Source organism: Muntiacus reevesi, chromosome 4, assembly GCF_963930625.1.
Source record: "Muntiacus reevesi chromosome 4, mMunRee1.1, whole genome shotgun sequence".
Taxonomy (NCBI): Eukaryota; Metazoa; Chordata; class Mammalia; order Artiodactyla; family Cervidae; genus Muntiacus; species Muntiacus reevesi.
This window is the reverse complement of record NC_089252.1, coordinates 141,213,708-141,239,782: the sequence shown is the minus strand read 5'-3', so window position 1 is coordinate 141,239,782 and position 26,075 is coordinate 141,213,708. Positions and strand designations below refer to the sequence as shown.

At 41.5% G+C, this 26,075-nt stretch overlaps 1 protein-coding gene across 2 annotated transcripts in view; it reads left to right on the top strand.

The window, feature by feature from the left end:
* The window catches only part of FGD6 (FYVE, RhoGEF and PH domain containing 6), a 111,470-nt gene that overhangs the window by 65,138 nt on the left and 20,257 nt on the right, over positions 1-26,075 (top strand). For both annotated transcript variants that reach the window (XM_065934235.1, XM_065934234.1), the window contains exons 6-9: positions 6,101-6,252; positions 7,852-8,008; positions 9,191-9,278; positions 23,531-23,581. In XM_065934235.1, coding sequence (XP_065790307.1) covers positions 6,101-6,252; positions 7,852-8,008; positions 9,191-9,278; positions 23,531-23,581 — 448 coding nt within the window. The remainder of the gene's footprint in view (positions 1-6,100; positions 6,253-7,851; positions 8,009-9,190; positions 9,279-23,530; positions 23,582-26,075) is intronic.

Here is a 26,075-nt window from a genome sequence, read left to right as displayed (position 1 = left end):
TCCATATATATGTGTTAGTATGCTGTAATGCTCTTTATCTTTCTGGCTTACTTCACTCTATAATGGGCTCCAGTTTCTTTTTTTAATTTATTTATTTTTTCATTTATTTATATTAGTTGAAGGCTAATTACAGTATTGTAGTGGTTTTTGCCATACGTTGATATGAATCAGCTGTGGATTTACATGTGTTCCCCATCCTGAACCCACGCTTCCCACCTCCCTCCCCATCCCATCAGGACACCCATTTCTATTTCTAAAAAGGCCAAGTTGGTGGTGATTAGGAACTAAAGTATAGGTGGTTTAGTTTTGCGTATAGACTCTTTGGTACGTTTTATGTTAGAAGACTGAAGTATATGTAGTTGATATTTAAAAAAACTCATTTACCTAACTTTTAAAAATAATTTTATTTTTATTTATTTATTTATTTTTGACTGTGCTGGGACTCTGTTTCTGCATGGGCTTTTCTCTAGTTGCAGCAAGCGGGGGCTCCTCTCTACTGGCTATACATGGGCTTCTCTTGTGGGACACGGGCTCTAGCACATGTGGGCTTCAGTAATTCTGTCTCCTGGGTTCTAGAACACAGGCTTAGTAGTTGTGCACGGACTGAGGTGCTCCGCAGCACATGGGATCTTCCCGGACCAGGGATCAAACCCCTGTCTCCTATATTGGCAGGCAGATTCTTTACCACTAGGCCATCACCTAACATTTTTATACTATAGCTCCCTTCATCCCATTTATGTTAATTACTCAGCTTTTCCAGTGTGAAAAAGTGTACTCTGGATCTAACTGAAAGTACCAGTCCTATGGTCTTGTGTCCTTACTGACTTAGTCAAGGGGATGTTGGCGACTTTAGATTCTTCTGCCCCAAAATAGTTTTGCCTCTGGCTCTTAAGTGTCACCACACTTTCCCGAAATATCCTGGCTGTTGGCATTTAGAATAACCAGACATATGTTGTAATCATCCTTTCTATTAAAAAAATTTCTTTTTCCTCCTTCCAGTGACACGTTTGGCAGTGGTTGAGGTCCATGAAGAGCTAAGAAGTTAGATTGTGTGTAATTCTGCGTGATTTAGTTACATCTGGCACTGTGACCACTGCACATGGCTTTCAGGGGATGGTGGCCCAAAGGGTGGGGAAATGAGATGGGGGCCAGGGCCGCTGTGTGCAGTTAAGAAGGCCATCGTAAGCATTCTTCTTTTGCTCTTATAATTATTATATTTCTCTTTTGACATGCTCTCATAATTTAAAAAAAAATACGTCATGGCAGACCTCCCTGGTGGTTTAATGGTTAAGACCAGTGCTTCCACTGCAGGGGTCATGGGTTCAATCCCTAGTCTGGGAACTAAGATCCTGCATGCCTCACAGTTCAGTTCAGTCCCTCAGTCATGTCTGACTTTTTGGAATCCCATGGACAGCAGCACACCAGGCTTCCCTGTCCATCACCAACCCCCAGAGCCTCCTCAAACTCATGTCCATTGAGTTGGTGATGCCATCTATCTCATCCTCTGTTGTCCCCTTCTCCTCCTGTCTTCAATCTTTCCCAGCATCAGGGTCTTTTCCAGTGAGTTGGCTCTTCACATCAGATGCCCAAAGTATTGGAGCTTCAGCTTCAGCACCAGTCCTTTCAATGAATATTCAGGACTGATTTCCTTTAGGATTAACTGGTTTGATTTTGCAGTCCAAGGGACTCCCAAGAGTCTTCTCCAACACTACAGTTAAAAAGCATCAATTCTTTGGTACTCAGTTTCTTTATGATTCAACTCTCACACCCATACATGACTACTGGAAAAACCATAGCTTTGAGTAGACGGACCTTCGTTGGCACAGTAATGTCTCTGCTTTTTAATATGCTCTCTAGATTTGTCATAGCTTTTCTTCCAAGGAGCACAGTACAACCAAAAAAAAAAATGGCATCTTGAGCCATTCGTTCCTCCAGAACTGCTGACATTACCCAGTGGTACTCAAAACAAAAACCACAGTTTTGCCAGGTGTGTGTCAGGGACCTCCAGTTAGAGGTGACCACCTTACTCGTCAGCACAGCATACTAGCTGGTCTCTGTTGACTGTGTCTTAAATAAACCAGTTTCCTTTTTGGCAGTGGTGGCAGACATGGAATGCAGAGTCTAGCAAAAGCTGTGTCAAATAGATCCTTAAGCTATTTAGCAGCTAACTGCTGTCACTGTCCTGGCTGAGGAAATGCCTTCTAACTGGAAAATAAAAGTTATCCTGCTGCCAAGGGACAAATATATTCATCGTTTAACCTATCAGTGCTTCGTGTTTTGCTGAAAAAGGAACTCTTGCATCTTAATTATATTAGTGGTTAAACTGGGAAAATGAAAAATGCCATAGAATATGTTTAACTATAGTGCTTTGAGTGTATTTACAGTTGAGGATGTTATTTGTGATATGTAAATACGTTCTGTATAGTTCTGCCTGGAAATCCTGATGACTGTCAAAAATGTTAAGTTAGCTCTACTTTCTCTTACTCTATGTGAGTGCTGATAAAAACAGGCTGTTTGGAGGTAGAATTTGGCCCCAATCCATTTGGTTTGTGGAGTTGTTTTGTGTGGTTTTCTGGATTTTAGTTTATACAAGTAAATGAATTCTTATTTTATATTACAGTAATTTGTTGTAAAAGTAGTTCTTTAGTTACTGGTGGAAGTAGTTTGGTTCCTTTGGGTTAATATGACTATTTTGGGCTGATAAAGTTAGTCCCAGGTACTGAGGGTTTCCCAGGTGTCTCAGTGGTAAAGAATCCACCTTTCAATGCAGGAGACACAGGAGATGCGGAAAGATCACCTGCAGGAGGAAATGGTAACTCACTCCAGTACTCTTGCCTGGAAAATTCCTTGGGTGGGCTACAGTCCCTGGGATCGCAAAGAGTTGGACACAGCTTAGCAACTGAGCACACTGGGGACTGCTGCTGCTGCTGCTAAGTCGCTTCAGTCGTGTCTGACTCTGTGCGACCCCATAGTTGGCAGCCCACCAGGCTCTCCCATCCCTGGGATTCTCCAGGCAAGAACACTGGAGTGGGTTGCCATTTCCTTGTCCAATGCATGAAAGTGAAAAGTGAAAGTGAAGTCGCTCAGTCGTGTCTGACTCTTAGCGACCCCATGGACTGCAGCCTACCAGGCTCCTCCATCCATGGGATTTTCCAGGCAAGAGTACTGGAGTGGGGTGCTATTGCCTTCTCCCACTGAGGACTCATGAAGGGCTTATTACCACTTGTTGAGCATAGGATTTGACTTCTCGAAAATGTACCTTAAAAGAGGAGTCAGTTTCCTTTTTTTTCCCTTTTCTTGTGCAGGCTGACATGCAGAATCACAAAATCTGGTTCCTCAACCAGGGGTTGAATCCTTGCCTTCTGCAGTGGAAACAGGGATCTTAACCACTCGACTACTAGGGAAGTCCCCTCCATGTCTTGACTATTGCAAATAGTACTGCAATGAACATTTGCATGTATCCTTGTGAAGTATGATTTTCTCTTGATAGATGCCCAGGAATGGGATTGCTGGATCATATGGTAGTTCTGTTTTTAGTATTTTAAGGAACGTCCATACTGTTCCCCTAGTAGCTGTACCAATTTACATTCCCACCCACGGTGTAGGAGGGTTCCCTTTTCTCCACAGCCTCTCTAGCATTTTTTATTTGTAGATGTTTTGATGATGCCATCCTGACCTGTAGGAGGTGATTCAGTTCTGTTCAGTTGCTCAGTTGTGCCTGATTTTTTGCAACCCCCATGGACTGCAGCATGCTAGGCCTCTCTGTCCACCACCAACTCCTGGAGCTTACTGAAACTCATGTCCATTGAGTCGGTGATGCCATCCAACCATCTCATCCTCTGTTGTCCCCTTCTCCTCCCAACTTCAATCTTTCCCAGCATCTGAGTCCTTTCCAGTGAGTCAGTTCTTCGTTATCAGGTAGCCAAAGTATTGGAGTTTCAGCTTCAACATCAGTCCTTCCAATGAATATTCAGGACTGATCTCCTTTAGGATGGACTGGTTGAATCTCCTTGCAGTCCAAAGGACTCTCAAGAGTCGTCTCCAACCCCACAGTTCAAAAGCATCAATTCTTTGGCGCTCAGCTTTCTTTATAGTCCAACTCTCACAACCATACATGACTACTCAAAAAACCATAGCTTTGACTAGATGGACCTTTGTTGGCAAAGCAATATCTCTGCTTTTTAATATGCTGTCTGGGTTGGTCATAGCTTTTCTTCCAAGGAGCAAGCGTCTTTTAATTTCACGGTTGCAGTCACCATCTGTAGTGATTTTGGAGCCCAATAAAATAAGAGTATGAGGTGATACTTTGTAGTTTCAATTTGCATTTTTCTGATCATTGGTGATGTTGAGCATTTTTTCATGAGCATCTTGGATATCTGTATGTCTTCTTTGGAGAAATACCTATTTAGATCTTCTGTTCATTTTTTGGTTGGATTGTTTGTTTTTTTGACATAGAGCTGCATGAGCTAGTTGTATATTTTGGAGATTATATTTGGAGATTATATTTTGGAGATTATATTTGGAGACCTTTGTAGGTCACTTTATTTGCAAATATTTTTTCCCATTCTGTGGATTTTTCCCTTTTGTTTATGGTTTCCTTTGCTTTGCAGAAACCTTTTAAGTTTAATTAGGTCCCATTTGTTTGCTGTTGTTTTTATTTTCATTACTCTGGCAGCTTTTGTTTACTTTCAAATTAGATATGAGCATACATTAGATACTGTCCTTCACAAGAAGCTCAAGAAATACTGATACTAATGGTTAGTGTATGTATGTATGGGTAGGCATTAAAAGGGATCAGGGACGAAATCAGGGTCTTTGTTTTGTTTTTTGATTTGCCCAGTGAATTCCTGAAGGGAAGCAGTTAGAAAGGAGAAAAAAGATAAAGCCTAGTAAAGAGTCTGTTTTACCCAAGCTTTGCTTTAAGGTTTTTAATTAAATTTCCTTTCTAAGAAGGAACAATCTTTTTTTGAATCCTCAGGACTGTGATACAGTTTACTATTGTCTTACTTATCCCCTGAGGGTAGGCCTCAAGATATATTGAATTCTGGCCAGGTACCATCTCCAGCCTCACCCTTTCCATGTTCTCTAGAGAGAGAGGGTGGGGTAGGGTGGACCTGTCTTAAAACGTGGTATAAATAGTCTTATAGGGAAAAGTCAAGGAAAAAGAATGTGTGATGAGAAAAGTTTTAAATTTCTATAAAGTATAAATTCTTTTGAATTTATGGGGAGGTTGGATAGAGGGAAGAGAGTGTTTCAAGTCCAGAGTTAAAATATTTTGTTGAGTCTGTGTGCCAAACACATTGCAGAAAGCTTTGTGGGCAGTATCTAATTAAAGTCTTATAACCCATTTAACCTGGAGAAGGAAATGGCAACCCACTCCAGTACTCTTACCTGGAAAACTCCATGGACAGAGGAGCCTGGTAATCTATAGTCCATGGGGTCACAAAGAGTCGGACACGACTGAGTGACTTCACTCACTCACTCAACCCATTTAACAGATGAGGAAAATGGAGTTAGCTCAGTGAAATACAGTCAAATAGGAACAAGGGCTTAGACCCAATATTCTCTGATTATCAAGAATGTACCACCCTCCAAATGCCTCAGTTAGAATGTTCCAGCAGTTGGCAAGTAATTACCGGAAGTGGACAAAAGGATGCTCCCAATGTAAAATTCATTAAGATTTTTGGGGGACTTTTAAATAAATTTTAAATAAATGGATTTTGTTCATATAGCAGTATTGGAATAATTTTAAGGACTGTTTAGAGTTCCAATATAATTTCCAGATACCTCCTTAATATAATTGCTAAGTTTGGAGATCAAACCAAACGATTTAAGAGAAATATCACATGTTCTGTTTAAAAACCAAATATCCACCCCAGCCACTCGGGGGTGTGTGTGTGTGTGTGTCTGTCTGTCTGTCTGTACTTTCTTATCCAAGTAAGTGGGTAAGAGGAAGTGGGTGCTTTTAATTTGAACTCTACATGGGAAATACAGTTTGCAGTTTATATTGTTGTGGTAAAGAGAGTGACTGGGGGAAAAGCTTTTCATTATATTAAGTGGTGTGTGTGTACATTGTTTTTCCTCCTCTGAACTGTAACAGGATTTCCGGGATGCAGTAGCCCATGCTTCCAGGCAACTTGGGAAACCAGTGATTGAGGACCGGATCCTAAATCAGATCCTGTACTACTTGCCTCAGCTGTATGAGCTCAATCGGGATCTCTTAAAGGAACTGGAGGAAAGAATGTCAAACTGGTAAAAATGGGCTAACCAGCTTTCCCAGAGTTTCCAATTTTAGATAAAGGCAGAAGGGACCTGCATGTGACAAAGATTTGTTGTTCCTTACATTGTGTCTTTTTCAACATATTGAATTTTCTTGGTAATTACCTGTAGATTGATCACTTTATTTATTTAATTTTGGCCACACAGCACATCATGCATGATCTTATTTCCCCAAAAGGGGACTGAACCTGTGTCCCCTGCATAGTGGAGGCTTATAGTCTTAACCATTGGACTGCCAGGGAAGTCCCCTAGATTGATCACATTAGATGGCCAGAATTCACTGATGCACTGAGCTCAGTACTCTACATTGTTTTTTTTTAATTCTTTAGTAAGGTTGTCTCAAGAGCAAGAAGGGCCTATATTTGACCAATTTAATGTTCTATAGGTGCCCTTTGATAACCAAGATTTTTGAGACTTGGAGGAGGGTTTAGTTGATATATTCACGTTGGAAACATTTTTAAATGTCTGTCTTTTTGGAGCCTCAAGAAGAGGAAACTGCATTTTCTAAAGGAGGCTGTTAACGAGAGAATAGGGAAATTTTGCTGTCTGGTTTAGAAAATTTACACATATATGACATCGTTATAGATGCTGTAGATTTCACAACAGGAAAAGAATACCAGAGGTTGACTGCTATTACCGGTATTTGTGTTTTAGTCGCTCAGTTGTGTCTGACTCTTTGCGACCCCATGGACTGTAGCCCACCAGGCTCTTCTGTCCATGGAATTCTCTAGCCAAGAATACTGGAGTGGGTTGCCATTTCCTTCTCCAGGGGGTCTTCCCAACCCAGGGATCGAACCCCAGTCTCCCACATTGTAGGCAGATTCTTTTTGCCATCTTTTTGCCACCAGGGAAGCCCATTATGATATTTAGACAGTAATAGAAAGTCTGGTGACATGTTTGGAAATATGTGGCAAGTTTGGTTTGGGGGTTGGATTTACTGTTGAAGTTAATGGGCAACCCCCAAATTATTAGAACAACAACATGGTGTATCATCTACTTTCATGATAAAAAAATTTCCCTCTAAGTGTTATTTATATATAATCCAGGAAAATACCTCTGCCTGTTTTGGAAATATCTTGCCTCTACATGTTGGGAAAATATGCTAAATAGTGATTAATACTTCACTACAGCCTAAGTATAAAATTTATACTTATACAGTTTAAGGGCTAAGGAATGACTAAAATTATAATTACACAGTTTAAGGACTGAGGAGCGACTAAAAGCTATCTTTTAAAGGCATGCTAAAATAAATGTAATTACAAAGAATTTCCCTGTCTGTACTTTATCATTCTTCTTACAAAAAATTATCTTAGAAATTCATCTGAATTTTTGAAATCTCTGGCTGTACAGAAGCAGGAAATGGTAAAAACAGGACCAGTCAGGACTGGCAGAGTCCAGGCAAAATATAATGATGACAATTGAAATGGCAAAGAGTGGGCATTTGGGGATATTTCTTACAAGAAGAGGAAAAAAAATAAGCTGATGGCTTGGAAATGGGACTCTACTTATCAGTGGATATATTTTGGATACTGTAATGACTCTTTTTCTTGTCTAATCCTTCTCACACCTTAGGACGGAACAACAAAGAATTGCTGATATCTTCGTAAAGAAGGGACCATATCTAAAAATGTATTCCACATACATCAAAGAATTTGATAAGAATATAGCTTTGTTGGATGAGCAGTGCAAGAAAAACCCAGGTTTTGCTGCTGTTGTTAGAGAATTTGAGGTATTTTTGCTACCATCCTCTGTTTTGCTACCACTTCTCTGTTTTGAAGCTAAAACTATCAGTAAATTCCATTTACACCAAACCAGAGAAGTTTTAGAAGTATTAAGATATTTCTTCTAATTTGTATGGTAATTAAACTTTGAAATTATGTGTCGACTTTTCTTCCCTCTTTTCCTTTCTTCTGAAGTCTTCAGACTGTTAAGAATAGGAGTGTGATGTATATATATACACACACAAACACACACATATATATATATATATGTAGCTGTGGCCCAGGTTTTCATCACTGTCCAGTGAGTTGTTCTGTTGCCTTGGCAGCAAAAAAAAAACATAAGACCGCGGAAAGTTAACTGTCCAATGTCTAAAGATGCTTGCACAACAGATGCTTTCTTAACATGCATTATCATTATGCTTTCATAATCATTCTGCATACCAGACCCTGGAGGTACATATTTAGAAACAAATAGAACCCTCTGAACAAATTTAGAAAAACTCTTCCCTTCTCACTTGAGCTGTGTAAGAACCCCAGGACATCTTAGGATACGGGGACATTTTCCCTTGGCCATTTTGTTGTCGCCCCATGGTAAATACCTGTTACGGAGATTGGAGGTGGGGCTCAGAATTGGGCACCAGTATCTGTTACACAGACTACAGAAAACAACTTTAAAGGCGGAATCAAATGTCCTCATGGTCAAGTCAGAAGGGTTCCAGAATCAAATGTTTCCATAGACAGTGTGATCTGGGGCTGTCCTTTGTAGCCAGTCATCTGAGAAAGTTTACATTCTTCAGGCTTGTAAGAGGGTTACTTAGCAAGGCTGTTTTTCAGGTTGTCTTTAATTTCTTCCTTCTCCCCAGTACCAACTGTTGTTACTATGAGTATATTGACAACAGGCTGTGATGTTTATTTGAGCCCAGTTCCCAGTCGTTTTATTTCTGGGCTGTGAATTTCCTCACGAGTCAGTGATTTCGGAGACCTCCCTGCAAGCAAGGGTGGGCTCCGTGGGGAGTCGGCTCTGGTCTCCCTCTCCGCGTTGGAGTTGTGCCTTAAAATAAAGGGAGTATCTCCCGGAACCCCCTCCCAGACTTGCTGGCTCTTTAAAACTTGGCTCCCCGAGCCCTTGAGCCTGGGTCTTTGCTTCGGAGGAAAATGCTGGTGTTTACTTTGGATGCCTCTCCTTTCAGATGAGCCCACGCTGTGCCAGTCTGGCCCTCAAGCACTACCTGCTGAAGCCGGTGCAGAGGATTCCCCAGTACAGGCTGCTGCTCACAGGTGGGCCTCTCGGGCAGATGACCACCCAAGAACTCCTGTCACGCTGAGGACTCCCGGCCTTTCCTGAGAGCACCTGTCTTTCTGTCTATCCAGTAGCTGCTTTTCCTAACACAGGAATTTATACATTGCTGGTGGCGTCACATAGACATCCCCAGAACTGAGCTTCTTCCAGTTCTTTGGTCATCCACGTGCATTCTCTGCTCTGGGCATTCCTACATGCTAATTTGTTTTGCTCAGAACTTCTTTTTACTGTCCCAACCCCACAACCTTGGGTCATTCTACCTGCTTAATATTATTAATTCCTAGAAGGTGCTTTTCCAGCCACTCAAGAATGAGGTTTAGAGGATGATTCCCACATATTTGAATATCAACTACCATGACCCTGGGGCTTACCTGGTGGCTCTCCTGCATTGCAGGAGATTTAGGTTTGATCCCTGAAGAGCCCCTAGAGAAGGGAATAGCTGCCCACTCCAGTATTTTTGCCTGGAGAATTCCATGGACAGAGGAGCCTGGCAGGCTACAGTCCATGGGTTCACGAAGAGTCAGACACAACTGAGTGACTTAAAATACTCACTTTTTCACCATGGCCCTAGTCACTTACTTCAGAGGGTTGTTATAAGGACTGATTGATGAACTATGTCCTTAGAATAATGCCTTGCTCATAGTAACGTATAAATAAGTATTAGCTGCTATTATTAGATCCTTATCATCATCATCATCATCACTGTCCCTATGTCGGGCCATTGTCTGTATCTTCTACTAGAGCTTCAAGATTACCAGACTGTGTGTCTTGTTTACCAATGTTATCATTTAAAAAAGAAGAAGGAAAAGAAGGCTATGATTTGAATGAAGGCTCAGGACTTTATTCTCATTGGCTCTTTAAATCTTCACCATAGCTATGCATACTTCACATATTTACATTGATAAAATAACAAGTTTATAGTGATTAAGTTGTTTGGCATCACAAAAAAGCCAATATAGTCTCAGTACCAAGCATAGTATCAAACAGATACTATTAGGTCCTCTGTGGTATTTACTGAAATGTATTGGATGTGCAATGACTTAATATATATATACAGTACCATTAAGAGTTGTTTCTAGGACTTCTCTGGATGTCTTTGTTTAAAACTCCCCTCTTCCAATGCAGGGAGTACAGGTTCAATCTCTGGTCTGGGAACTAAGATCCTGCATACCAAGAAAAAAAAATTTTTTTTTAAGGAATTGTGTCCAAATATACAAGAATATTCAAATGCCTCCACAGCTCTAAATTCAGTCAGTTGTAATTTTATGTAATAGGTTTTGAGGTACTTGGTTCCTGTTAGTGTTCTTAAGAAATGGCATGCATGCTTTTATCCTTAATCACTTTCTCTTAAGCCACGAGCTTAATGGAATGAGGGAAGTGAATTCTGGAAAGCCAAGATTTCTTGATTTCCCTTTAGGCAAAGCCATCCTTCCAAGCTTCCCTAGTGAACCGCTGGTGAGGAATGCCTGCCTTCAGCCCCAGGACTGGCTACCCTAGATATTTCTACTTAATTTGAATTTCTCACTGTGAATCAGGCACTGGATTCCTCTCTGGAGTGACATAAGGCAAACCAAATAATTTCAGGATATCCTGTCCATCTGTACTTTCTTTCCTCTGCATTTGGCAGAGATTGAGAATACACAGGGCAAAAGGAAGTGCCCATGCATGTGTTGTGTTTTTGCTAGATAAATTCAATGCTTTATCATAAATGAGCTATTGAAGGGCTCAGGCTATTTCTACAGCTGTTGAATTAAGTACTGTTTTTAGTGGCAAAAGACAACTATGGTTTTCAAATGGAAGAAGAATGGAACAAGGTTCTGAAATTTTCATGTAAAAATATTTTTTTCCCACACTATGACTGATCTAAGTAAAAGTTAAACATGTGTTTAATGTAGGTTTCATGCTGAGTTTGATTTTAATTGATGAATGGTGAAATAGCAACAGCAAGTTTTAAAAATTCTCTTTAAGGGAATAGGTTTCGGTTGTTTCATTGTTTTGTAACCAAGATGATGTGAGCTTGGGGTTAGTTTTGAGCTGTGTCTTCTTTAATCTTAAAGCGCCCCCCCCCCCCCACCATTTCTTAACTTGGAAAATCTACATTATTTAAATGATGTACAATACTTTATATATAGTAGACTCTTAGTAATTGTGGATTAGGTAAAGGTAATAAATGACTTGTTCAAGGTTGCAAAGAAAGAAAGAAAGTGAAGTCGCTCAGTCGTGTCCGACTCTGCGACCCCATGGACTGTAGCCCGCCAGGGTCCTCTGTCCATAGGATTCTCTGAGCAAGAATACTGGAGTGTGTTGACATTTCCTTCTCCAGGGGATCTTCCCAACCTAGGGATCGAAACTGGGTCTCCCCCTTTGCAGGCAGACGCTTTCTCCTCTGAGCCACCAGGGAAGCCCTAGGTGGCAGCAGGACTAAAGTTAAAGAAAGAACATAGACTTTGTAAAGCAAAGACTTCATATTCATTCTGTGCCTTTTCTTCCATTGATTCAGATCCTTCCCTTCCTCCATCCTGACCTGAGTCCCCCATCCCTCCAAAGCCATCTTTGATTGCTTCAGTTCTCCTTGATCTTTAGTACCAGTGCAGTGTGACTTAGTAAACATTTATTTGACTTGTTTATTTGCTAATATCTGTATGACTTGAATATTGATTCCTTAATTTGATTACAAACCCCTTGAGGTCAATGAGTGAGTTTTTGTTGTTGTTTTATGGCTTCTCTGGGCCTTGTTGCTGCCATGAGCGCTCTCTAGCTGTGGCAAGTAGCGGCTACTCGTTGTTGAGGTGTGCGGGCTCCTCATCACCGCAGCTCCTCTTGTTGTGGAGCACAGGCTCTAGATGCAGACTCAGTAGTTGTGGCACGCAGGTTTATTTCCTGTGCGGCATATGGGATCTTCCCAGACTAGGGATCACACCTGTATCCTCTGCACTGGCAAGCGGGTTCTTACCCTCTGGACCACCAGCAAGTCCTGACGAGTGAGTCTTTGAATTAATAATTCGTAATTTAGTGCACCCCAATGTATCTGGGTCAGTTTGGGATCGCTTGAAAGCTATTTAGGAAATAACTTTTGTTGATTTTAAGCTACATTTAAAATATCCTTTTAACCAAAACATCTTTAGCCTAAAGGACAACATTTAGAGAGAGAATTTCAGGGATGTTCTCTTCTCCAGAGAGGTGAAATGTCCTGCCCCAGCAACACAGATAGTATTAGTTGAAGAATCTATGATCATATAATCCTAAGGACATATGGGAATTGATGCCAATGGTTTATTTTATACGTCTTTTTATTTAAAACTCTGATTTTCCAATACTCCTTTTTGTCATGTTCTGATTTTTCTTTTCCTTGCAAGATATTTCTGCTTTGGTTATCAAAGTGCCCCTGTCTATGCGTTTATATTTTTTAGCAGTTGGACTTTAGGTCTAAGTTAGCATCAATTCAGATGTGTGAATTAGCTGGGTCCTCATCTTTGGATAAACAAACTGAATGATTTAATACTCAAAAAAGCCCTATGAGGGAGGTACTTTTATTTCCATTTTGGAAACTCCAGGGGCACAGAGAGAAGGAGTGAGAGTATGTGAGGCAGCTCTGACAACTTTGATTTTTGGGGCAGAGAAAGGGAAGGGTTCCTGCCCAGCTTGGTGTAAGTAGATTTCTGCCCACTTTGGCTTCTGAGGAAGGGAAGATTGAGAAATGCAGGGATGAAGTGCAGATAAGAGAGTTTCTTTTGGAATTCTTTTAGAGAGAGGTAAGTGGAAATCCCCAGATATAGCAGTCCTGCCCTGCTGTTCAAACAACCATCCTATTGTCTTGCAGTGTTTTTTTCGGGACCTAATTTGGGTCTTTAGTGGGTATTTTTTTTTAGGCTCTCTGCTCCTTCATTGTGGTAAAATTTACAACTAAATTCTTGATAACGTTTTTCTAAGCTTAACTCAAAATGGGATCAAAGAAAATGTCTATGTTGTATAATGAAATGCTTAAGATCAGATTTTAAGTAGTAAAATAAAGTGACTTAAGGAGAGAAACTTGTAAATTTTGCCTTTAAGACCAGTGGATCTGGCCAGATCTTTATATCTGTGTGGGGCCCAAACCCTGTTTAGAGTTAGGACAAAGGGGGATCTTGAGGCAACGGTGAGGGAGCAGTATTTTTCAAACACACAGATGCTGCTGAAGAAACAACATTAATTTTTATTTTTTACCTCCTCATCAGTTCATGGTAGAGACTATCTTTTTATCGTAACTCAGTGCCTGCATAGATTCTGGAACATAACAGGGACTCATTAAACTGAAAGGGCTCAGAGAATAAGCAATGTTCCTTTTTATGAGGTTGAGAATTCCTATATGGTAGTGCCAGTGAACATTTGTTGGATGGATGGATCGATAAATTGCATTTAAGAATAAAAACAGTCTTCCAGTTATCCAGAAACAAGCCTGTGGAAAGGACTGAAATGCTTCCGTTTCCCCATCTTGCCTCCGTCGTCGGATTTGCTGACTAGTTTTCCTCTGCTCTGCTTCCTGCTCTTTCCATTTCCCTTTTTATGATCCAGGCCAGACCTTTCTAAACTCATGCCAAGTTATGGCAGTATCTTCCTACTGGTCATGCTGTTCTTATCAGGCCCCCTTCCAAGAAGATCTGGGAGAAAACACTCCTCCTGTGTCTCCCGTTGGCTCTCACACCACCACACTCAACACTGCAAACACCAGATATATGGGCTTTTTTTCCCTATGCCAAGCGATTCTCTGCAGCACCAGCTCGGTGTCCTGTAATTCAGGGGTCCCCAGCCTCTGTCATCTGATGCCTGATAATCTGAGGTGGAGCAGATGTAATAATAATAGAAGTAAAGTACACAGTAAATGTAATGCACTTGAATCATCCCGAAGCCGTCCCCCCACCCCGGTCCATGGAAAAACTGTCTTCCACAAAACCAGTTCCTGGTGCCAGAAAGGTTGACGACCGCTGTTGTCATTTAATTCAGTTCTGACACTATCTGCCTGGAGATAGTGGGCTCAGTCCCACAAGACTGACCCTTCCCAACATCAGGTGCCATTCACAAGTCTCAGGCTGCAACCTCTATTTCTGACTGATGGACTGTAAATCTGGGTTCCCATGACTTTCTCCTTAGGTTTGAAAATTTGCTAGAATGGCTCACAGAATTCAGGGGAACACCTATTTACATTTACTGGTTTATTGTAAAAGGATATGATAAGGCATAAAAATGAGCTTCATAAGGAAGAGATACTTAGGGCTAAGTATGTGGGTTGGAACTCCCATGCCCTCTCTGGGCACTCCAGCTCCCTAGAACCCCACCAAACCCTGTCCTCTGGTGTTTTTATGGAGGCTTCATCACAGAAGCATGGTGCATCATTAGCTCCACTTCTAGTCCCTCTCCCCTTCCTGGAGGATGCAGCGTGGTGCTGAAAGTTTCAAGCATTTAGTCATGGTTTGATCTTTTGGTGACCCATCCCCATTTAGGAGTCCACTAAGAGTCACCTTGTTACAACAAAAGATGCTATTGTCACCTAGGAAATTCCAAGGCAGCTTTGTGGGGGGGGTGTGTGTGTGTGTGTCCAAGGCAGCTTTGTGGGGGGTGTGTGTGTGTGTGTGTGTCCAAGGCAGCTTTGTGGGGTGTGTGTGTGTGTGTGCGCGCGCACGCATGCTTGTGCGTGCAAGCACTAAGTCGCTTCAGTCGTGTCCATCTCTTTGTGACCCCATGGACTGTAGCCCGCCAGGCTCCTCTGTCCATGGAATTCTCCAGGCAAGAATGGGAGTAGGTTGCCTTGCCCTCCTCCAGGGGATCTTCCAGACCCAGGAATCGAACCCATGATTCTTACGTCTCCTGAATTGACAGGTGGGTTCTTTACCACTAGCATGTCCAGGCAAGCCCACTTTTGTCAGAACTAAGGTCAAAGAACAGAAAGAAAGAAAGGGAAGTTGCTCAGTTGTATCTGACTCTTTGTGACTCCATGGACTGTAGTCCGCCAGGCTCTTCTGTCCATGAGATTTCCCAGGCAAGAATACTGGAGTGGGTTGCCATTTCCTTCTCCAGTGGATCATCCTTACCCGGGAATCAAACCCGGGTCTCCCACATTGGAGGCAGACTCTTTACCATCTGAGCCACCAGGGAATCCAGGTATTAGGACATAAGATGCTCCTGCTGCTTCTGTCATTTATAAGATTCTAAAGATTTGGGGAGCTTTGGACCAGGAACTGGGAGCAGAAAATCTGCAGTTGGCCTCCAGTATCTGCAGACTCACAACTCACGCACAGAGAAGGCTCACTGTACTGTACTATCTGATATAAGCAAATTGAGCATCCAGATTTTGGTATCTGAGCAGAGTGCTGGAACTAAATCTCCCACAGATAGCGAGGAATAGCTGTATGTATTTTCTGTCATTTCGCAGCCATACTTTTATTTTGCTTTTTAGGAAAGTTGAAAACTTGCTTATCCTACCACAATGATGGATACATGTCATTACACATTTATCCAAAGTCAAGAATGAACTCTAATGTAAACTGAATTTGAGGTGATTATGGTATGTCGGTGTAGGTTCCTCCATTGTATGATATGTACCACTCTGATGGGGTGTGTTGATGATGGGGGAGATTAGGCATGTGTGGGGGCAGGGGATGTGTAGGAAGTCTTCATATCTTCTCCTCAGCTTAGCTGTAAATGTAAAACTGCTCTAAAAAGTTAAATCTTACTTTAGAAAAAAAAATTATTTGTCCGCAGTAAAAGGCCACAAGTATTAAACATGTTCTCTGTAACTGAAGAATTGAGCAAGCCTTGCTTTCCTTTGCTCCAGCTGCAGTCATTATCTGACTCTCTCCTGAAACCTGACTGTCAAGGGCAGATTTTCCCCTCCATTCATCGACCACTTACTCATTCAACCAGTATTCACATGGCTACCACTGAACTGGGCACCTGTATGCTCAACACAGTGGTGGTCCCTGCCCTTACGGAGCTTATAGTCCTATTCTTTGGGGGCCACACCCAACCCCTCAGGTTCCCTCCCAGCTTTTCCTCTTCTTGCCTAGAATTTATATTGATCTGGTCATTTGTTTGAGTGAGAAGATTGTGAGGATTTATTTTTGTAAGCATCACCGTTTCTTTTTTGAAGGAATATTTCCTGGCTGGCTTGGTGGGACAAGTGCCCTTTAGGCCTTCTCTTGTAGCTCAGTTGGTAAAGAATCTGCCTGCAATGTGGGAGACCTGGGTTTGATCCCTGGGTCAGGAAGATCCCCTGGAGAAGGGAAAGCCTACCTATACCAGTATTCTGGCCTGGAGAATTCCATGGACTGTATAGTCCATGGGGTCACAAAGAGTCGGACATGACTGAGTGACTTTCACTTTCTTTCACTTTTGTGTGTATGAAAAGTATGTTACATAATCCAAAAAAAAAGTCCCTTTTCATCTTCTACCATTCAGGGATGACTATAATGTGTCCTTTCAGGATTGTTTGTTTTTGCTGCTGTTGTTAGGATTTTGGGTTTTATTTGTGGGGGGGGAGGTGTCTCTATTGTGTTATATGCACTATAAAATTTTCAGGAAAAAATGTTTTATTTGTGGGAAGTTACTACATTGGTGTTGAAACAAGGTGAATCATTGGGGATCCTAGTGGAGAAAATATAATGAAAAGTATAATTTAAAAATTCCTCTGAAGTGTTTTTTTCCATTTCTGTATGTGGCGGAGGAAGCAATCCTTTGAACTTTGATTAAATTCAGATCAGGTAGTTTCTTTGATCTTGTTCAAGATATTTAGGTTATATTATAAGTGACTTTAACAACGTATTATATTACTTTTCCTATAATCCTGGCCTTCAGTCTAGGATGGCATTTACTCCCTCTAGGTTTTAGAAATCCAGGATTTCCCGTTTTGATAGAAAATGGGATATTGAAAACATCTGCTGTAGTGTTCTGAAGCTGTAAATTTGAGTTGTGAACAGGCTAATAAGCAGATACGACAAAAGATCAAAACCAGATTAATGCATGACTTTTAAAAATCCCCACTGAATATTGAAACTTTTGCTTCTGAAAATTCAAACCTCTGCCTAGCAAGTGTTTGTTTGAAAACCATGGGCTAATTTTCTACATCTAAAATCATTCTAACATTTTCTCTAGAGCAAAACATGATGAAAGGCAAGGCTGTCCTGGACACCAGCCAAAGAATTTCGTCTCTAAGGAACCCAAAGCCCTTGATATAAGGCAGCTACATCCTTGTGAAATGGGAGGGTCATAACATTCAAAATTCCTATTGTAATTAGCTCAGCTCTTATTCTGTTGCAATTCAAAATACTTTATTTGCAACTGTGATTCGTTGATGACTGGGGTGGTGGGAACCAAATATGAATAAGAGGTTCTTTAAGTGGACCTTGGCCACAACGAAGCCATTTCTGTACATGTGAGATTCTCATTTGATAAACTGGCAGCCTTAATGCTTGGAAAACATTATCCACAAAGAAAAGCAATCTCAGTGAAGTAAAAATAATGGATGTTTACATTTATTGGCAGACTTCCCTCTGGGGTTGACTCCTCTAAGGGCATTCTGGATATGCCAAGGAAACCTGTCCTGCTATAAAGGAACTGAAGGGAGATTCTGTCCATTGTAAGACCTGCTCTAAAATTTTGCCGTACGATGAGCCTGGCATCAGGTTTGGTTTGTGAGTTCTTTGGACATGTCCCCTCTGGACCAGACTGATCAAAGTCTTAAGATAGGCCAGTGTTGCCTCAAGTGGCTATGTCCTGATCGGCTCCCTGCCGAGTTCCAAGTCCAGCTTTCACTCTGGTCACCTTATTGGGTGCCCTGGTGAAGGACTGCATCAGCCCAGGAGAACTGGACTTTTTACATTTTTTTTTTAACTTTTTGGTTGTGCCATAGGCATGTGGGGTCTTAGTTCCCTAAGCAGGTAGCAAACACACACCTCCTGCATTAGGAAGCACTGGACCATGGAGGAAGTCCTGAGAAATAAATGGCCTTTTTAATTCACAGAAAGGCATTGTCAGCTTTCTAAGAACATGAATTGGTGAGCCTGAGAGCCCGGAAAGGTCACTTTACTAACTTAGGCAGCTCTGGACCACATACTGAACTGAGAAGGGCTCCCAACTGAGTTCTCCATATTTGAGAAGCAGGAAAATTAGAGCAAAGACTGGAGCACTTTTAATTAATCAGATCTTCTGAGCATCATCTCAGCTGCTTAAATATGGAGCAACAGGTGGTAGCCCCTAAATGAGTGTCATTTAGTTCATCATAAATTCAGGAAACATTTGCTGAATATGCCCCAGATTTTATTTTAGCTGCTGGTAATATGAGTAACTAGTCAAGCTCCTGGTTCTCCTGCAATCCATAGTTTAGCATTTGTGTTTAAAGGGATACCTGACACCATAGAACCATGTCCTCAAACTCGAAACACTCAGCTTTGGAACATTACCTTTCCTGTATGCTCATTTCCTCTGTTTGCCATCAACCGTTTCTGAGCACACAGTCCAGGAATCTGACTAGGTGCTGTTGAATTAAAAACTCCCTGATTCTCACAGATGACTCTTCTTTAGGAAGTGGTTACTGTACCTCTGAATAGTCTTCTGCTTTAAGTTGTTGTTCATAGATTAGGCAATCAAGGAACGGTAAGGCCTATTAGGAGTCCATATATTGAAAACTTAGAGCTCTAACAAGATATGGTGTTTTTTAGGCTCTCATTCTTTTATGAGAACATGAAAGAATATGTCCTTATATATGAGGACAAAATTAACTGGCTTAATCCTTGAGGCTGCACATGCTAAATTAGTTTTGCGCTGCTACTGTTGGATGATGATGATTATGGGGATTAATTTACCTCTATTAATCAATGGCGCCACCTGGTGGCCAGAAATTACATTTTGCGCCCATGTAGACCTGTCAGTTCAGTCGCTCAGTCGTGTCCGACTCTTTGCGACCCCATGAATTGCACAGCACGCCAGGCCTCCCTGTCCATCACCAACTCCCGGAGTTTACTCAAACTCATGCCCATTGAGTCGGTGATGCCATCCAACCATCTCATCCTCTGTCGTCCCCTTCTCCTCCAACCCCCAATCTCTCCCAGCATCAGGGTCTTTTCCAATGAGTCAACTCATTTCGCATGAGGTGGCCAAAGTACTGGAGTTTCAGCTTCAGCATCAGTCCTTCCAATGAACACGCAGGACTGATCTCCTTTAGGATGGACTGGTTGGATCTCCTTGCAGTCCAAGGGACCATCAAGAGTCTTCTCCAACACCACAGTTCAAAAGCATCAATTTTTCGGCACTCAGCTTTCTTCAGAACAGTCCAGCTCTCACATCTATACATGACCACTGGAAAAACCATAGCCTTGACTAGACGGACCTTTGTTGGCAAAGTAATGTCTCTGCTTTATAATATGCTGTCTAGGTTGGTCATAACTTTCCTTCCAAGGAGTAAGCGTCTTTTAATTTCATTGCTGCAATCACCATTTGCAGTGATTTTGGAGCCCCCCCCCCAAAAGTCTGACACTGTTTCCACTGTCTCCCCATCTATTTCCCATGAAGTGATGGAACCAGATGCCATGATCTTAGTTTCCTGAATGTTGAGCTTTAAGCCAACTTTTTCACTCTCCTCTTTACCTCACCAGCCTGTTTTTCTTGGACATAAATAACTTCAATAGCATTTGAGGCATTTTTATTACTGAAGTTTTGAGAAATGTTTTGTTTGGTTTGTTGAAAACGAGAAAGTCATGGAATACTGTAAATCCAACATGGCAAATCGAGATGACTCCTGTGTTCTCATTTTTTAAAATGATCTCCAGCAGGATCAGTTCAGTCACTCAGTCATGTCCAACTCTTTGCGACTCCATGGACTGCAACATGCCAGACTTCCCTGACCATCACCAACTCCTGGAACTTACTCAAATTCATGTCCATTGAGTTGGTGATGCCATCCAACCATCTCATCCTCTGTCGTCCCCTTCTCCTCCCACCTTCAATCTTCCCCAGCCATCAGGGTCTTTTCAAATGAGTCAGTTATTTGCATCAAGTGGCCAGCAGGATATTAGGACCTAAATGATATGTAGTGAACAGTTGCATATGACCAATGCAGGCGTGTCTGTCTGGTCTCCCTTCCTGTGTTTCACCTGGGTTATGACAGTCACTGGGACAGCTGATGATTTCATTGCTCCTTCCATCTGACTCAGAGGGTGATCAGTCTCCTGCTCATTCTGTAGTTAAGGCATGGAGTGATTCTTAACTGAGGGAATCATGGTTGGGTCTTCCTAGAAAAGGTAAAAGTTCTCAAAAGGAAAATGTATTACAATGAGATAACCTGAAAATACAGATGAATATATTAGAAAGTTGAAATTCTAAAATTCACTTTTGGAAAGCTGAATTTTGAAAGTTGAGTTTTAAGGTTTTGTTTTTTTTTTTAATTGGCAAGGAAAGTAAACCTAACCCCATTATCTCTTTGATTAATAGTATGATTTTGCAACAGCTTCATGGTGGGGTTTTTGCTCAGCCAATTTCTGTCTTTCCACTTTGTTCCTAAAAGTTTAGGTTGGCGAGCAGTAGCTGAATTTGAGTACAAGAGAAGAAAATGCAACTCAGAAGCTTATCAGGCTCAGCATAGTGATTCTGAGGTCAGGATTTCCTAATATGGACAACTTCCAGTGACCTCTTTTGGTTTAGAGAAATGTCTTAGTTTGCATAGATATATTTCTGTATTAAAGAACAAGAATCAAAGACAAAATAGGAACTTGCTGTGAATCTGATGTTTAGGTAAATCTGCTTTCATTTCTGCACTCTTCTGCTCCCCCAGGCTTAAAGGAATATCCCTTTTGATTAATGAGGTAGCCTAAGAAGAGTATGTTTTTCTTCCTAACCCTGTCACTCTCATTAAAAAGTTAAATATTTGAATTCACAAAAGATGACTTATACAGGGAATGCATTCTGAGTGGGGGCAGAGTGAGATTGAGTTCATTTTTGAACCCTAGATGAGGCTAAGTATAATGTACAGTCAATATATTTTGTTAGTTTTGGAGATTTTCTTATTTGGTTGGAAGAATGCTCTCCAATGTGTGTTCGGATTAGTTTTAGATCTAAGTTGCTTGTGATGGCCTCTGGCGAGATAACCTCTGCTGTGGCTCACAGAAGCTTAATGCCATCTCCCACAGTATCTCACCATGACTTATGCCAGGGCTGAGTAGTTACAATGTGCATGTCTAGACTCACATAGGTTCTTGGATCAGTGTCTCAGAGACGTATAGTTTCAACAGTTGGGTGTGTGTGATTATGTCATCTATTAAGTTTGAAAAGCTGGCACCAATGTCCAAGTTTCTCTTTGTGCCTTTTTGAGCATGACTTCATAAATCCATGGGATGAAATTATATTTGTTCCATAATATTGCTAAGTGGAGATTGCATGGTACTAACTCACTTCAATCGTGTCTGACTCTTTGCAACCCCATGGACTGTAACCTGCCAGGCTCCTCTGTTCATGGGATTCTCCAGGCCAGAATATGGGAGTGGGTTACCATGCCCTTCTCCAGGAGATCTCCCTGACCCAGGGATCGGAACTGCATTTCTTACATCTCCTGCATTGGCAGGCATGTTCTTTACCACAAGCGCCACCTGGGGAGTGCAAGTAGTGTGATGGTCTCTGGCAAAATAGAACCTGTGCTGTGGCTCACAGAGGCTTAATGTCATCTACAGTATCTTGTAGTGGAGACTGGATCTGATAAAATGCATTCGGTCTTTTAATATGCCTTACCTCTTTCCATTTCCCAGCTCCCACAGGAATTAGGATTGATTTTAGCTTTTATTGCCTTTTCCCTAAACTAAGGCAAAATCCTATATGAAAAAAATCATCTTTAAAAAATTCATTAAGTATTTCTTGTCCCTTGTATGCCAAGTCTCTGGCTAAGTGGTGTGAGAGACAGAAAGATGATATCAGGTGTGGGCAGGCCCTGCCCACAAGGAGCCTTGAATCTAATGAAAAACAAAATGGTAGAAGGCATACAGTGAGTAACTGCTGTGTTATGTATTATTCAAAGGGAAAGAATGTTTCTTTCAAATGGAAAGTTTGGTAGGGGAGGAGGAATTTGAGATGAGCCTTGATGAATTATGAGTAGAATTTTTATATGCAGAGACAGAGAAAGGATCCAGAAGAAGGGCGCATTAAAGACAAAAAGTATAGAGCCAGGGAACACATAGGAAGTGTTTAAGAAATTGTGCAGAATCAAACTTTAATAAGAACCAAAGGCTGGTGTAAGGCAGTAGCAAGAAAGAAAACCAGAACAGTCAACAGGGACCATGTAGTGGGGTCTTGAAATTATAGGAAATGGGATTTGTTTTAATTTGATGGTTAAGTTATCCAGCATTTCTCAACAGAGAAGCAAGTGTCACTTTGAAATCCAGCAATATTCCTTGGTGTTAAAGACTTATTAAATATAGCCTATTGCCTTAATTTATTTTGTGTTGCAAGAGCTGCTGTGTACCATGTTGCTCATTTACAGACCACCTTCATCCCAACCAGGGTTTCTTCACTGCAGCTCTGTTGACAATGTCCTCATGTTGACACTAGGACGATCCTGTGCATTTGGAAGATGTTTAGCAGCATCTCTGGCCTCTAACCCCTCAATGCCGGCGGTGTCCCCTTTCACCCAGTTGTAATAATCAGAAATATCTTCAGTCATTTTCAAATGTCTTGCAGGGGGGCAAAGTCACCCCCATTTGAGAACCACTGGTCTAGACACGCATATTGCATTTTTTTGGTATGTATTCTGGCCATTATTAGACTCTTAAGATTGATGAATCTGAGTCCCTTAGGCTTTCAATATATTAATGCTTGAATTTTGGAATTAGACGTACATCTGATCTTGGGATTAAGGTATTTCCTGTGTGTTGGAGTAAAAGTGTTGAGCTGGTCATCAGCAGACCTGGGTTCTGATCCTGGCTCTGCCACAAAGAGGTGGGATTACTTGGGTGAGACGTGTCCTCAGTAGCCCGATTACTCATCTCTAAAATCACCAGTGCAACCTCTAGGCTCTTGCTTAGCTCTGATTCTGTGTCCTAATTTCAAATTGACCCCAGGGCTTTTTTCTTTCATTTTTAGAAAGTTAGCACAACCAGAATGAATGTGTATATTAACCAATAAGGCTGACTTATTTGTCTGACTAATAAGGCTGACTAATCTTTTTTTCCTTAGTGCTTTATTGTACTAAATACTATATATATATTTTTTCCTTTTCTAGATTATTTGAAAAATCTCTTAGAAGACTCTGAAGATTACAAAGACACTCAAGGTAAATGATTTCTGTGGTCTCATGTGTTAGAACTTTTTAATGTTACATTCATTTGGACCTAGAAAGTAAAAATGTAACAAAACCCATATACAAAACTGTGTTTTATTCATAAGAAGCCTTTTTAAACCTTATTTTGGGCAGATGAAGATAGAACCAGATAAAGTGGTAGTGGCCTGGATGCAGGTGAAATTATAGGGACCAAAGATGCCCATGGTCAGGCAGCCATGGGAGCCAGCATCCTGAAAGGGTGGTCCCAGGATAGCGTGTGGTCAGGAAGCTTCGTCCTTCTGGGCTCAGTCTGTCTGTACCAGGGTGCGTTCACCTTCACTAAATGTACATCACTTTCGAAAGCAGAGATTGAACCAGTGAATCTGCAACGTCCTTTCAGGCTTTAAAATCATGAGTCCATGAAGTGACCAAACTATACAAATTAGAGGTAAGGTCTAAAATAATCTATTATTCTGGGACTGTTTAAAGATGGGCATTAGCTTTGCCATCCTTCCACCCCTTACTGCAGTAGTACTTAAGGGAAATAATCCAGTACAATACAAGGGATTCATTGATATTCATGAGATAATCCACTCTGTGTGTGTGTGTGCATGCACATGTGTGCGTGCAAGTATGTCTATCTCTCTCCCTCTTTCTCTCTCTCTTTCACACACACACACAAGGATTTAATTCCATTTGGGATAGTAGTGTTTTTTTCTATTTACTCCCAAACTACGTCTTTTAAATGTCATAGGTATATTTCTCGTTCTAATCTACAGAAACACCCTAGACAAATCCATCTCCACTCCATTCATCTTATGAATTTTTATCACGTTCTTGTGCATCCTCCTTTGCATTATCAGATTACAAAGCTGAAAGGTCTTTAACCCATGTTGTAGAGATTCTTATTCATTCTATGAATCATTTTACTTCTTTTTCTCTAACATCTTCTATTCACAAGGGTTATGCTTTAAAGGGTGCTTTTTTAAAGGAAAAGATTGGAGTGGGGCTAGAACATGCCTCTTGTCTTTGGTGAACTAATTTAGTTGAAGAAGGAAGCCTGTGATACCCTTTAGGTAAAGAACAAAGCAGATAGCTTTAAAGTAAGAATGCAGTGAGCTGTATAGAATCATTTGAAAGAGGGAACAAAGTGTGAGAATTGAAGAGGCAAAGTTCTGCTTAGAGGAAAGTGGAACCAGAGATGAATTGACTGGAGATGGTGGACTAGAGGAAGAGTGGACATCAGGAAGATAAATATTTTAGACAGATTTGAACAGATCAGGCCTCAAGAAAACATCTGTCCCAGGGCTTCTGCCTTCAAAGAAAGTCCATCATTAGCTCCATTTTGCCAGTAAAACAGATGCAGGGCAGAGATTAAGGAGCTTGTTTAAAGGAAATTACACACTTCAGTGAAGACGTGACTTAGAATGAGCAGTGAACAGTGACATGTACTGTACGGTCAGAGGCAATGCAGTACAGTGATGAGATTGCCCAAGGGTGAGGGAAAATGAGACTCTTGATAATACAGCTTTGGAAGGTAAGCAGAAGCGTTAAAGGAACAGAGTCACACCGGGCCTTGTAAAGGGATGACATGGGAAAAGTAGGATTGCAGAATGGGTGGGAGAAGTCAGAGCCTGGAGGCCAGGTGACCAAATAGCAGCAGCTTTTGTACTCCATCCATTCGTTAAATCTTAAAGCCTTTGTACCTGTCCACTAGGAGTTCAGGCAGGTCAGAAAGCAGGGAATGTGTCCAGGCTCACCTCTTGATGTCTACCATGAGGAGTGCCAACTGCAGTAAATTCTGCTATGTGGTTGGAGTCTCTATAAGAAGATACTGCTTTCCTTTAATAAAGGTGATGCTGACAAATTTATTTTTGGTTGCACTGTGTCTTCGTTGCTGTGAGTGGGCTTCCTCTAGTTGCGGTGAGCAGAGCTGCTGTTTGTTGCGGTGAGCAGGCTGCTCATTGGGGCGGCTTCTCCTGTTGCAGGGCGCAGGCTCTAGGTGCTCAGGCTCCGGTACCTGCAGTATATGGGCTCAGGAGTGGTGGCCCATGGGCTTACTGCTTTGCGGCGTGTGGAATCTTCCCAGGTCAGGGCTCGAGTCCATGTTCCCTGCGTTAGCAGGTGGATTCTTATTCACTGTACTGCCAGGAAAGTCCAAAAGTATATTTAAAGGCTACAGAAACCTCCAGGGTTGATACCAGAAAGAGTATCCCTTGGAAGGTATAGTTAGTCCCTCAGTCATGTCCAACTCTTTGTGACCCCGTGGACTGTAGCCCAGCAGCCTCCTCTGTCCATGGAATTCTCCAGGCAAGAATGCTGGAGTGGGTAGCCATTCCCTTCTCCAGGGGGTCTTTCCAATCCATGGATCAAACCTGGATCCTCCTGCATTACTGGCATATTCTTACCATCTGAGCCATCAGGGAATCCCAGTAGGTATAGTAACTGGACCAAAAAAAACCTCAAACCCTTTCCAGAAATTGGTCTTTTTTTAAAAAATATTCCT